The 12,929-nt window shown below is 40.9% G+C and overlaps 2 protein-coding genes across 2 annotated transcripts in view; one reads left to right on the forward strand and one right to left on the reverse strand.

Annotated features, from left to right (window-relative positions):
• The window catches only part of COL4A3 (collagen type IV alpha 3 chain), a gene marked incomplete at both ends in the record, with an annotated part of 61,008 nt that extends 53,847 nt beyond the window's left edge, over nucleotides 1–7,161 (reverse strand). The window contains 2 exons of the mRNA XM_084292102.1: nucleotides 6,499–6,950; nucleotides 7,041–7,161. Coding sequence (XP_084148228.1) covers nucleotides 6,499–6,950; nucleotides 7,041–7,161 — 573 coding nt within the window. The remainder of the gene's footprint in view (nucleotides 1–6,498; nucleotides 6,951–7,040) is intronic.
• Nucleotides 7,162–10,520: 3,359 nt separating this feature from the next.
• COL4A4 (collagen type IV alpha 4 chain) overlaps nucleotides 10,521–12,929 on the forward strand; it is a gene marked incomplete at both ends in the record, with an annotated part of 64,450 nt that continues 62,041 nt past the window's right edge. Inside the window, one exon of the mRNA XM_084292227.1 lies at nucleotides 10,521–10,576. Coding sequence (XP_084148353.1) covers nucleotides 10,521–10,576 — 56 coding nt within the window. The remainder of the gene's footprint in view (nucleotides 10,577–12,929) is intronic.

Raw genomic sequence — 12,929 nt, forward strand, 5'->3', positions numbered from 1 at the left:
CTGGACCAGTACAACAAAACTGAATTATTAAGCCTTCAATAAGTATAGACAACATAGAGCAGAAATAGGAGATGATGAGATGAAGGAAAATATGTCAGTTCCCAAACCCTGAAACATTGTGTAGTCACTTGTGAACTGGAAGGCAGCCAGACATTCCTACCTTAGAAGACTCCTGTTAACAGCAACGAATGCTATCAGAATTCACAGCGTTTTGCCTAGCAGATGCATACCTTGCACCTGACACAAATTATTTCATTTTTACTTTCCATTACCAGAAACACACCTGCAATTTTAACTAATAAATAACTCAGTCAATGTCTTATGCAGGGAGAACTGATCTCAGAGGCTGTGGAAGACAACTGTAATGCTCCAGCCACGGTTGTTGTTGAATAAGCTCCATTAAACACGTGTAATGGGAACCTTGCTCAGGGAATAGCTACTGAATCACTACCCCTCCCTGGTAACATGGCCCTTATATTACTGGATATGTGCTGCTTTCAGCATGAGGCATGGAAGAGAAGTCCTAAGCATTTATGATCTTTGGAAAAAATCTTCAGAACCTTTCACAGCAGCAGTATTTTGTGTCTAATTAACAAATACACAATTTGCAATCAATGTGAACATACAACATATGCCTATCTGTATTTGATAAGAACTTCCTTGCTTTCTGTCCTTAATTTAAAGCCTAGAGTCACTTTGAAAAGGATTGTTTTTAATGTAATAGGAAGATGTATTTATAACTGCATTTGCAAATCAACAAAAAATCAATGGGAAATGACTGATATGGACAAATAGGAGAAGCTGCTGTAGATGAACAGTTACAGCCTTCCACTGTGTCACAGGTACATGGGTACAGAAACTCTTTTCACTTCATAAATTTAAACAGTTTTGAAATCCTGATCAGTTTTTAAATTAAAAAAATATTGCATAAGAACTTCGCTTGATGACAATTTTGTTGTTAGTCAAGTCTCTTCATTAGTAGTATTCACATTTGTTACAAGAAACAAACCAAGAACAAAAACCTGACACAGAACAGTGCAAAACAGAAACAAAATTTTCATAAAACTTTTGGTATCTCTCGCAGCCTCTGTTCAAATGAGGTGTATTATGCACTTGAAAAAAAAAAGACTTAAAACACTCTGCAATTCTCCTTCTGTAGGACACGTAGCTAAACAGTGTATCCCCTTCTGCTGTGAACGAACCCAGCTGTGTGCAAGTTCCAAGAAGCTCCTGCAGCATTGCTGTTTATACTGTGGTGATGAAAGCATACCGCTCTGCCATCTTCCTCATAGCTCCACGTCCAACTTCCACAGTGCCAGCCGCATTCTTGTCCAGGCAGATACAGTGCAATTAATTGCACGGTGCTACTCCCTTCTCCTCTCCAACTCACCAATGGTAAAGAATTAGGGAGTGTGAGAACAGTAGGGCTTAGCAATCTTCATTGTGCCTGCATGTTGTCATCCGTATGTTTGGATAAAACAAGTAAAATGTTGTCATTTAGAAGAAAAACACCCCTGAGTTTTCCCCAACTGAAATTTGTGAGCTCAGTGACAACCACCTTGGCCTGTGTTGAAGCTGCCTAAAATTACTGTGTCTATGTAACTAAACCTGGCACGTTGTGGGCAGTTTTGGAAAACAATCAGTTGAAATTAAATTGAATCTGTTATTTTTTAAGATACAGAATTATGCCCTCTTTAAGCAGAGGGAATGATGGCTTGCTTTCTTCTGCTGGAACCCAGGAGTTTTTGATGCAGTGACCACTGCCCTACTTTACAAGCTATCTCACTGGGGTGGAAGATGCTGTGATGAGGGCTATCAGAAACTGGACCTAAATGTTCACGATACATTCAAACTGGTTCAATCTCCAAGGGCAGTCCCATAAACACTATCTCTGTGTTTTCTTTTTTCTTTTTTTTTTTCTCCTGACCTTGAGCATGACATTGGGACAACACAAATAAATATTCTTCCTATCCACAGGGAAAAAAAGATTAGGCAATTCAGGCCACAGAATTTTTTTGTGTAGCAAACTTAAGGGTGTTTAAGCAGCTTATTCATCCGTGCTCTTCCTTCCTAAGAGGAAGGCATCTTAAAAGAGCAACCCAATAGCACAGAACACATATAATTTAACTAGTGAATTTTTGCCATCCTACCATAGTATGATTAGCATTAGATCACAGCATTTCTTCCCAGCTGTTGAGTGTGGGAATGGTATTCATTATAATTGTTGTCTCCTCAGGCCTGTATATTTGTATATTCATAAAATTCCTGGTGTGCATCTTCTGGTAAGTGGTGCAAATAGAAATGAAAGCAACAGTAGCTTGCTCAGAGTAAGCCTACTGGATATGCTTTGGTTTTTGCTTTTTGGAAAGGCTTTGTGATTTTACAGATTTTAAAAAAAGCAAAACAACAACAACAAAAAGGTTGTTTTTTCTTGCAGTTTTCTCCACAAATGGGAAAATGCAGCTTCAAGTCCCAATTGCAAAGCCTTCACTGAACCAGGCCAAATGGAAAACCTGTAAACCTGTGAGACTTGTATCCTATCACAAGACTTCTAAGTTAAAAAACAAGACAAAGAATGAAAACAAAACTAGAAATAGACTGTGTGACAAAATAGAACTTCAGTGAGCAAGAGAGATTGAGACTGTAAACAGTTAAGAAAAAAGCCTTTTTGTATTTCACTGTCCTCCTAAGCTTCTGTAACTCATGCCAGAATACTGAGCCTTCTAGTATTACTGTGTTAGGCAGCGGGGTGAGAATGTGACAGTAAAATAGATGACCGGACATCCCATACTAGTTGCACTTAATAGCAAAGTATTTTGTTTCAAAGACATGTTATGATAAACTAGCGCTAGGTACTGCAGAAGAGAGTGCTTGCACAGATCTCAGAATAAAATGGTGTTATTTCTATATGAAATGCAAAGCAATGAAGAAAGAACCAATGTCTGCCAGCCTAGTTTGATCATTTTAATATTATTCAGTCAGCAATATAACTTGAATTATATAGTGTTGGCTGAAAATATATTTACTTTGCAGATTTGTTAGAAAAAAATGCAACACATTAAGTGTTACCAGTTCAGTTTTCACAGGCATTTTATGAAGATCACCCAAGGAGGTTTCAGCTGTGTGCTGCGGCCTGCAGCTCGAAACAGAGCACTTCACATTTCTGGGCCACCAGAGCAAGCTTCCACACGGTGTAAGAGAGCTGAATTCCATCAGTTGTGTGATGCACCACCATTAGGGCAATTCCACTAATTCATAGTAACTCTGATCAAGGCTCAGTGGGAAAAACATCCTTCTGCAGTGCTCTGACATTGGCCTGTTTATGGAAATGATGGCTGCAACTAATTGCAGAGGCAATCAGGATCAGAACAGTCATGTATAAATTGGGGTCAATTATCAGAGTAACACCCCCACTGACTTCAGACTTGGGATCATATTAACCAAATCAAAGAGAGCACTTCACAAAGAATTCCTTCTATCATGCTCAGTGAACTCTTTTGTATGTTCAGGTGCACATCGTCCCTTCTCAGTTGCCTCATGGGACGGAGCCTGGTGCTTCCAAAGGCCGGCAGAGAAGGCCGTACATTCTCACTGTACCACTAATTGGTCCCTCCAGCATTTTGATTCCTAGATCCACAAAGCCAGTTAGCCTGCATCCCATTCTTACCAGACCTGGAGGTGCTCATGGCTAAGCTAGAACACTGTGCTGTTCCCTTCCAGAGCCATGTGCTATGATCTATGTGACAGAAATATGGTTTGTATATAATTAGGGAAAAATATCAGTGTTCCATAAAGAAGAGACTAGCTTACAAGTATTTCCCCGTGAATTTTAAAATTCCTGATAAAAAAATAAAAAAAAAAAAAAATTGTGGAAAGTGAACACTTGCATCTAGTCATAGCCAGTAAACATAAGCAAGAGAGAGGATGGAAAAAAAGATCTTCTCTAGTTTTGTAGTCATTGTTTTTGTATTTTTTGTATTTTAACTCCCCTCCTTTGACATGATGAAAAAATGCGGAGTAATGATTGATGCAAATACAGGATACAGAGTATTTGACTTTATCCTGTGAGCTAATACAATATTGTAGTTGTATTACAATGAAAATCCAGCACTAGCAGTAATGTGAGGCGATGAACAAATAACTTGCAATTAAGTAATCTCGCTCAAGTAGAAGCCTTTTTAATCCTGAACACGTCAACATGATGCTACCATAAAAGTGATCAATGCTACTAAGAAGCAGTTACTGATAAACTGACCCATGTCTTTTTCGTATTATTGTCACTTGATACAACAAACTTCAGGAAGCTTTTTTAGGTTTACATTTGATTTTAAGACATACATCACTGTAAACCAGAAAAGAAAAGCATGAATGATATTAAAGTCATGACACTTTCAGAATTGGCTTGTATGGGCACATCAAGATAGTAGCAGCTCCAGATGCTGTTAAAGTGAATGAAAAGGAAAGCAAATTTTTTTTTTTTTTCTGAGAGGAAAAAAAACCCAACCACATACATATATATATATGTGAGGAATGAGAAAGACTTCATTCCCTGTGGGAAAAAAAATTATATATATATATATATATATATATATATATATATATATATATATATATATATATATATAATTTTGTATTATTCTAAGGTATTTAAATGAACAGTGGAAAAATCCAAAGGATTATAACATCAATATTCGGAGTGAAGGAATACATCAAGCAAGCTGAAAAGCCTTTGACATGGGAAGATGCTACTTCTGCTGAGTTTTCAGAAGATGTGATTAGAGCATGCCAGTGGCCAGGAATGCAGATAATAATACTCCCTAGCATGTGCCAGAAAGTTCAGGCTCCTAAGGACAGGGAAGTCACGACAGTGCAGGGCTGTGAGGACCAAAACTTGCTATATCAAACAGCAGCAGGCAAAAATTAATAGTTTTATTTCTTGTCTTTGGGAATAAACTGCTTATTGAGTGATTAAGAAACAAATTAAAAACTTTTCTATATTGAAACATCTTCTAACTTATTCATACAGCTGGTCAAATATCAATTAATTTTCATATGAAATGTAGCATGATTTTAAAACATAAACAATGACTATTTCCTTGCAATGGACAGTCCAGCTAAGATGCACTGACTTATTCAGTCAGTTATTATAATGAATCACTTCATGCCAGTTAACATTAACCACTAATTAGGATGTCAAATTAAACTTCTGGTTTTAGAGTTCTAATTTCCTCCATCATCTAGAAAACTTCCTTAGAATAGATTTTTTTTTCTGCAGAATATAGCAGAAGAGCAGAAACTGACACCTGAATCTTAAACTGACCTCAGTTATCTGTTGTAAATCCAGTTTAAAGTAATCTCAGACAACATTTGAAATCTGAACTTTCAGAGAACCACTGAATCGCTACCTTGCATTCAAGCTCTGCTTAAACAGCAAGATTTCAGTAGAAATCTCGTAGAAATGCAGACACTTCTCACCATCCTACATCCTGTCTTTAAGACCTAAGCATACACAAGGCTCTAGTAATGACAACAATTTAGCAAACCGGTACCTTGGAACTTCATGATTTACCCTTAGCAAAAAGGCTGCTGATGAACTGAGGTACCCGAGTCTGCAAGACTGTCAAGTATTGCAGTATCCTACTGAGCATGCTAGAAAGTGCGTTACTGGGACGTACGTGGTGTCCTGTCAACACACCTCTTTTTCCCTTCCCTTGTAGTTAAAAAACCAACACAGCACAAGACCAACACAGGCAGGACAGAAGGCTAGAGACAGCGTGTGTGTGCTGGGGGAGGCGCTCCTGGGGCACGGCCCGTGCCCGTGGGCAGCCACCCAGCAGCGCACGGTGATGTCCGTGCCCTAGGAGCAACGAGGGCGATGAGGGTACCCGCAGAGGAGGAATGGAATTAAGAAGAGGGAGGCAGGACTTATTGCAGGTTACTCGTCTGGCTTTCTACGCAGAGCCTGAAACAACTGTGCAGACAATTAGTAATTTACCGGAACGGCAGACGGCTCTGGTACCTCTGCTCTAGTTAAGAACCGGGAGGTGCCGTAACTCCTTCACAAATAAAGCAGTTAGAGTTTTGTTAAACGACTGGACGTGCCTGCGGGTTAGTCACAGAGCGCCAGGGAAGAACCCGATGGGTGAGGTGCTTGGTCTGTTCCTGGACGCAGAACGAGACAATGAAAGAGGCGCAGTATTTTACAAGGCACGTTATTACTAATTAGTAATAGTTGTTTCAGACAATCCGTACAGCAGGAGCAGCGTGTGGCCAGTGCCCTCACACCGCTGACCGGCGCGGTGCTTTCACAGGCTGCGAAGCAACCGCGCGGCAGGAGCGCACCCGGGGGAAGGCGGCCGGGGGGGGACGGCGCCCACCCGGCCCCGACGGGGCGGCGGCACCCGAGGGCGCGGCGCGGCTGGGGCAGGCGGGCGAGGCCTGAGGGCGGCCCCGCTCCCTCCTCGCGGCTCCGAGCGCGCTCCCGATCCCTGCACTCACCTCAGCCGCCGCGGCGCGGCCCGGCCGCAGCAGGGCGAGCAGCACCGGCAGCAGCAGCAGCAGCAGCAGCAGGGGCAGAGGCGGCAGCGGGCGGCCGGGACAGCCCCCGGCGGCCATCCCCGCGCTGCCCGCAGAGCTCGGCTCGGGCCGCTCCGACTCTGCCCCCCGGGGCTGCCGCCTCGCACCCTCCACAGCGCTCCCGGCCCCCCGGGGTGGGGACAGGGGACAGGGCTGGCCGGGGCGGGGCCACCCCTCTCCTCCCACACCCCCGCACACCCCGCGGCCCCTGCCCGGGGCACCGCCGTCTGTCCGGCCGGCCGTCGGGCACGGGGTAGCGAGGAGCCGGGGGCTCTCCCACCTGGGAGCTGAGGTGAGCGGAGGGGCAGCCCCGGGCCGTGCTGGGACCGGGATGGGGACGGGGACGCGGCCCGAGAGGGGTCGGGGGGGCAGCGCTGAGGTGCAGCGGGACCGGGAGCTGGCGGCCGTGCGCGGCTTGCAGCGGGGCTCGGTAATGAGGCGGCGGACAGCGGGTGGCTAATTACACCCTGCTGGCCGCTGCAGCGCTGGCAGCCCCCGGGCAGGTTTTCTGAACGGGAACGTGATTTGCGAAGTGTTGGCAGTACGGGAACTTAATCGCATCGGTATTACTGACAGACGTAACATCTCGCCGGAAAGGCTGCTGGGCAGACTGTGGAGGTACGTTGGCCAGGCCAGCCCCACTTCAGTTGTGGCGTTCTGACTACGGGACATCCTGTGTTAGGGGGTTTGGCGAGCGCTACAGGCGATACAGGAGAAGCCTAACTGTACTAACAATATAATATATGTATCTGAATTTAGTCTGGATTACTCATGAGATAGAAATCTAAAGTCTATCATGAGCATAAAGCTAACCACAGAGCTTTGTAAAACAGCCGCTCATACAGGCATGGGAGGGGAAGAGCTGGGTCTCCGTTCAGTACAGTGCACTGTCAGCCCCCTCCGAAATCTGCTGTGAAAGCGAGTTAATAGAGGCTACTTTTCCCCACAGCTAAAACATGTCTCTGGAAGAGCAGAGTATCATGTTCAGTGCCAAAGATCTTGTACATCATGACAGACATGATCATCTTTACTCTAAAATCCCAAATATCGATGAGAGCAAGCTGGCAGGTACAGAAAGAGAAGGAAAAAAAAAATCCCTGGTTTTCAAACCAGATTGATGGTGACAATGTAGAGAAAATGATACCTCAGGGAGAAAATCACTAAATCCATCCAATTGTGAGATTCCCTAAACCAATTGACTGTAGCCATGCTATGAATGTTATGCAGGAATACTGCAATAAGGACAAAAATGTGGCCTACAGTTTATAAGCCATAGGCATCTGTACATTGTAAGCACCTACATGTAAATCCATTACTGAAATTCAACATTAGAAGAACTGCTGTAAGACAGAAGGTAGCAGAGCACCACACAAAAGTGAAAACAGGTGTGAGGTTCTCTGGGACAGCAGGGTCAGCGGAAGAGAACGGTCAGAAATGATGAAAGTTCAGATGCAGGATGAATGGTATAACTCTCACTGAGTAAACGAGAAGATACTTAATTGGGGCTTTTGAATACAAGACCAAAGAAATATTGGATGAAACAGAAGAAGTTAGGAAAAACACTATGAGGAGAAAAGAATATATGCAGAGGACCTAGTGAATGAAATACTGCTATAATTCAAAGCTATTATGTCAGTTTTCAAATGATGAAAACCCATGTGACAATTTGCAAAAAATAAATCAAGAAGGCTAAAAGCAAAGATGGGAAAATACTGACAAGGGAGCTGTGGTCTTACTTCATCAGAGTCCCTAAGTGTGAAATGGTCTTCCTTCACGATTGTTGTCTAGAGACTAAACACTAGGTTATGTTACAGCATGAGCTTTCTCTGCACTTTAAGTGTTAGGTAAATATTCTATGTCAGTAACTTTTGTGATTATTTCAAAATGTAAAACATGAGATCAGATGGCTATATCTGCCTAAATAACACTTTATAATTCTTATATTCTTCCACTGGCTGCTAAACACTTTGAACTACATGAAGCTTGTTCAGAAAATGATGGGTTTTAGGTGGGCATGATGAAAAAGCAAACAGAGTTAAGTCTTCTGCTCATGCTTTAAGTATGATTTCGAATGATGTCAATGGGTTTGATCAAAATGGAATTTAATTTGAAAATTAAAGCTTCTGTGCTAATACAAAGCAAGCATACCTAATTGAATTTCTTCATCGTTTTCAGAAGCTGTCTGGATAATGAAATAATGACATGGATAGCAGGCAACGAGAACAAATTTCTGTGAACTCTAACACTTTATTACTGGCTTGGAATTTCCATTTGAGGCAGTCCCTCCCTGTTGGATTTTAATGCCTCACAGTCTTGCTTATATTACTAATCTAAAAAAATCAGTGAGGTATCAAAGCGTTTGTGCATCCTTCCTTCCTTGCTTGCTTCTTTCCATACAGATGAAAAACTGGGGCACAGAAATAGACTAAGAACTTGGCAGATGAAGGGAGTACTGTACAGTATATGTAGAGTGTGATCTTGCTGCATGGACTGGTTGTCTGTAGGCTGTTCATTCATTAGTCAGTGCATGGTAGTTTACAAAGTCTCTACCGTGGGATATGGATATACTGTGCATACACATAGGAGTATTATTAATAATATTATTCACAAATTAGTTCTAGTTAGCAAGCCGTTGCAGTAAATTACAGAAAGCAAGACAGTAATGTTTCCAGAACTGCACACTCATTTGTTTTACAAAAAAAATATAGCTGTTTGTTGAACAGCTGAAAGAGAGCAGCCGGTTTGCTGCAGGTTCGTGTCCTTGCTCCCTTCTCAGTAGCTGATTGCCTTTGCTTACTCAGGGGACTTCTTCATAGGAAGTGAACCCCTGGCTGTTTACTCTAGGCAGTGTTCAGTCTCTCAAAATTAACCTCCCCAGATTTGGAAGACTACTGCATGGAAAAATAAAAGGTTCTAAAACTTGTGCTATCCTAGGAAAAGCCAAGCCTCTAAGTCTTCACTTTGAGATAACCTCTGTGAATCCTTTGCCAGAGATACCTTATTCTAAAGGATTTCAGCTTTTGTCTTATTTGGGGTATGTGGAAGTCTGCACAGGACTTGGCCATTTTTCTAGATCTGTGAAGCTCGAGCTTACAAAAAAGTTGGTGCAGCACATTTTCAGGTAAAACTACATGTATTCTGCTGGACCCAAGTCAGAGGTCACAAATGTGTGGTATAGTTAATTTATTCCAGTTTCCTAAATCCTGGCAAAAGCTGTGGAAAAAAATTGTCTAAAAATAAAGTTATAAAATCTAGGTAATGTTTGCTATGAGTGTTGCCTATCCATGCATGCGGATATAACTCTTTACCTGAAACTCTGTAATGCTTATGCTGCACTCAGAGTAATACTCCTTTGCTCAGAAGCACATAGATGCCTACACACCAATCCAACTCAGTTTGCAGAAGATACTGTTAACTCTAGTCTTGATATTAATATCTAGACTATATATATATATAAAGTTCATTAGGTCTTTACACTAGAAAGGTGTCATCTTTTTTAAATGCTCTTACCCAAAACAGTAGGTATGATAGCTTTTTAAGAAGTAATTATGCAAGTTGCTCTTTGTTCATTATTTCAAACAGTGGGTGAACACTACTTTTCTAGAGTAAAATCTTGTACTCTTCTCATGTTATCTGTAATTTCATATATAGTCCTCTTGAAATAATTGTATAGATGATAAAAATGCTGCTTAATAGGGGTAATAGTGCCACTATAAAGTTGTGCAGTGTGATGTATTTCAATTGCTGACAAATTTTGGTTTTCCAGTAATTACTCTTGTAAAATTATACCTCAGATATATATTTTAATATAAACAGGTTCAGAGGGGAAAACAACAACAGAATGGAATGGTGTCTGTAAACCATCCACAAACAGAAGGAAACAGAAGACCTGCTGTTTTATTTAAAAAAGAAAAAAAAAAAGTGCAGATCATCAATCAATGTGAATGGCATTACCAAAGGATTCGTTTGAACGGATTAAGTGGCTTATCAGAGCTGCCTGGTGAGTTTTACAGATCACTAAATTTTTTTAACTAGAGTCACTGAGATACATTCTTAGCTATCAATTAAACAGTAATCACCAGTTAAATGATCTGCAGTCTGTCTTAAATTGTATAAGCATATAGTTTATATGATTTCTATTTGTCTGTAAGTTCATATCATTTAAACAGGGTACTACACCATTTAAATAGTAGAGAACAGGAACTATAATTCTGAATCTCTTTTAACAGAAAAGATGTTCTTCCACCTACATTCTCATGATGAGCACATTTGTAGAAGTAAAAGTCATGACTAAACCTTAATGCCTGTCCCAGAATAATTTTGCAGATGAGGGATAAATATTAAAAGGTATGAAGACAACTTTTAGAAACTATGATGAGAATACTTGCTAGTACTAGCTGTGGCAGGAGTTCTTTATAGAGGAAAATGATCCTAAGGAGAAGATGACGGTCAGTGTGACCAGGAATGTACAAAGAGCAATGTGTGAGATAAACAATTCCATTTCTATAATATCTTCCATAGAAAGTCAATGCAAACCCAAATATTCCCAAATTCGTAATAAACCCAAGTAACTGCTGTGGCACACTGGTTCTTTTAAACTCATTTGTCACACAAATAACTCATTCTTTCTATTTTGGATAGTATTTCTGTCTTTATTATACCACCTGCACATGCGGTTTAAAAAAAGCCCACTGAACCAGTTCATTTTAAGAGTATTTCCTGTATTTCCTATGGTTTCTGCCAGCTAGATTTAATGCTGCCAGTAAGTCTTATGGATGTAAGGTCATTAGGAAAAACGCACATCACCAAGCCCAGGAATTTCTGTCATACCCTCTCTTCCCTTGTTGTGTTGTGTGATTTCATCTACTAGATGAAACACTTAGATATAGGGCATCTTCACTGTCTTTTGACAGTGAACCATACTGAAAGACAGTGCTTTAAGGAGCTTTAATCTTTCTTGCAGCTCAGGTCTTCAGAGGCCCATGTCAGGGGACTAACTAGAGGCAGTGATAGTGATTCTAGTGAGAATGAAACCTAACAGCAGAGAAAAGTTTTGAACTGCAGAGTTCTTTAGGTACAAAAAAGGGCTGTGTAATAATGTTGGTATGTATAAATATATTCCAAATCTGATTAAATTCCAGTAGACTTTCTCTCAGCTGTGTGTGGAGAGCAGTGTTATGCAAAATTCCACTGTTTACTACTATATAGCTGATCATAGGACAGCCTCACCATGTTTAACCAAACATTTATTTCACTTTTAGCAAGACAGAATATGAGTTTGTCTTCAGTCATCAGCAATCATTTTCATGAACATTTAATTTCCATAAAATCTGCACACTTGAAAAACAGTAGCTGACAATGTAAGTTTAAAAAGTGTATAGAGTAAATGTGCATAAATAGCTAAAATACATTATATTTGTCAGCATTCAATTTGTCAGTATGTATCAGTGCATACAGAGGTTTTATATTTGCAGTCTGAACTGTGAACAATTAATAGTCTGAAACGATAAGCCTAGGTTTGCTGGCACAGTTGTCAATGCTGCAAAGGGCTGGTCATATGAATAACATAAAAAATAAAGTTGGGTTGAACTAAATAGGACTTTGGGAGATTGCTAAATTTGCAGGGTTGGAGCATTTTGTTACAGGCTTTACTGTAGCCTGTAGCCTAGTACGCAGTATAGCCTGTACATTACAGCTGTATCTAATGTATGTTTCCATGTAAAGAGTGGGCACCTATTCACTTGTCATTAATAGTGATGTTAATATTAATCATTAATAATAATGATTATTTCTTGTATTGCTGCAGAAATGTTGGCCTATGTTTATTTATTTATTTATTCATTTAGAAATCAGAAAAGGCATGATTGCAACTTCATAATCCACCACGTGCAGTGGTTGGGATGGAGCTGGGCTTCCTCAGCAGATGCTCTGGAAACATGCAACTATTTTGAGTGCACTTCTGCTCCCTGCCTTCTTTCTCTCTTGCTGTGTTTCTGAGCAAAAGAAAACAGTACCAGCTAATGCATTCGGGGGCAGATGGCAAATCACCCCCATCTCTGCTCCATCTTCACCCATGGTGTCTGGACCTGCAGAAGTCTGTCTGGAATGCTTTCTCTCTGGCTGTTTCTAATTGTGAGACTGGAAATAGGTTATCAGGAGGAAAAAGAACTTTTACATATTCTTGCACATCCCTATCTGTTTGTACTCAGGATCACAAATCCAAAAAGATAAAATTATATAGCATATGCTGACCATTTTTTGATGACACATATTTCTTATATCCTTTAAGTAATCACCTCAAACAGGACTTAATCATGTGTCTACACTTCTTTCTTCATGGAGGCTACGTGTTT

This window comes from Netta rufina, assembly GCF_964035555.1.
Source record: "Netta rufina genome assembly, chromosome: 9".
Lineage (NCBI taxonomy): Eukaryota > Metazoa > Chordata > Aves > Anseriformes > Anatidae > Netta > Netta rufina.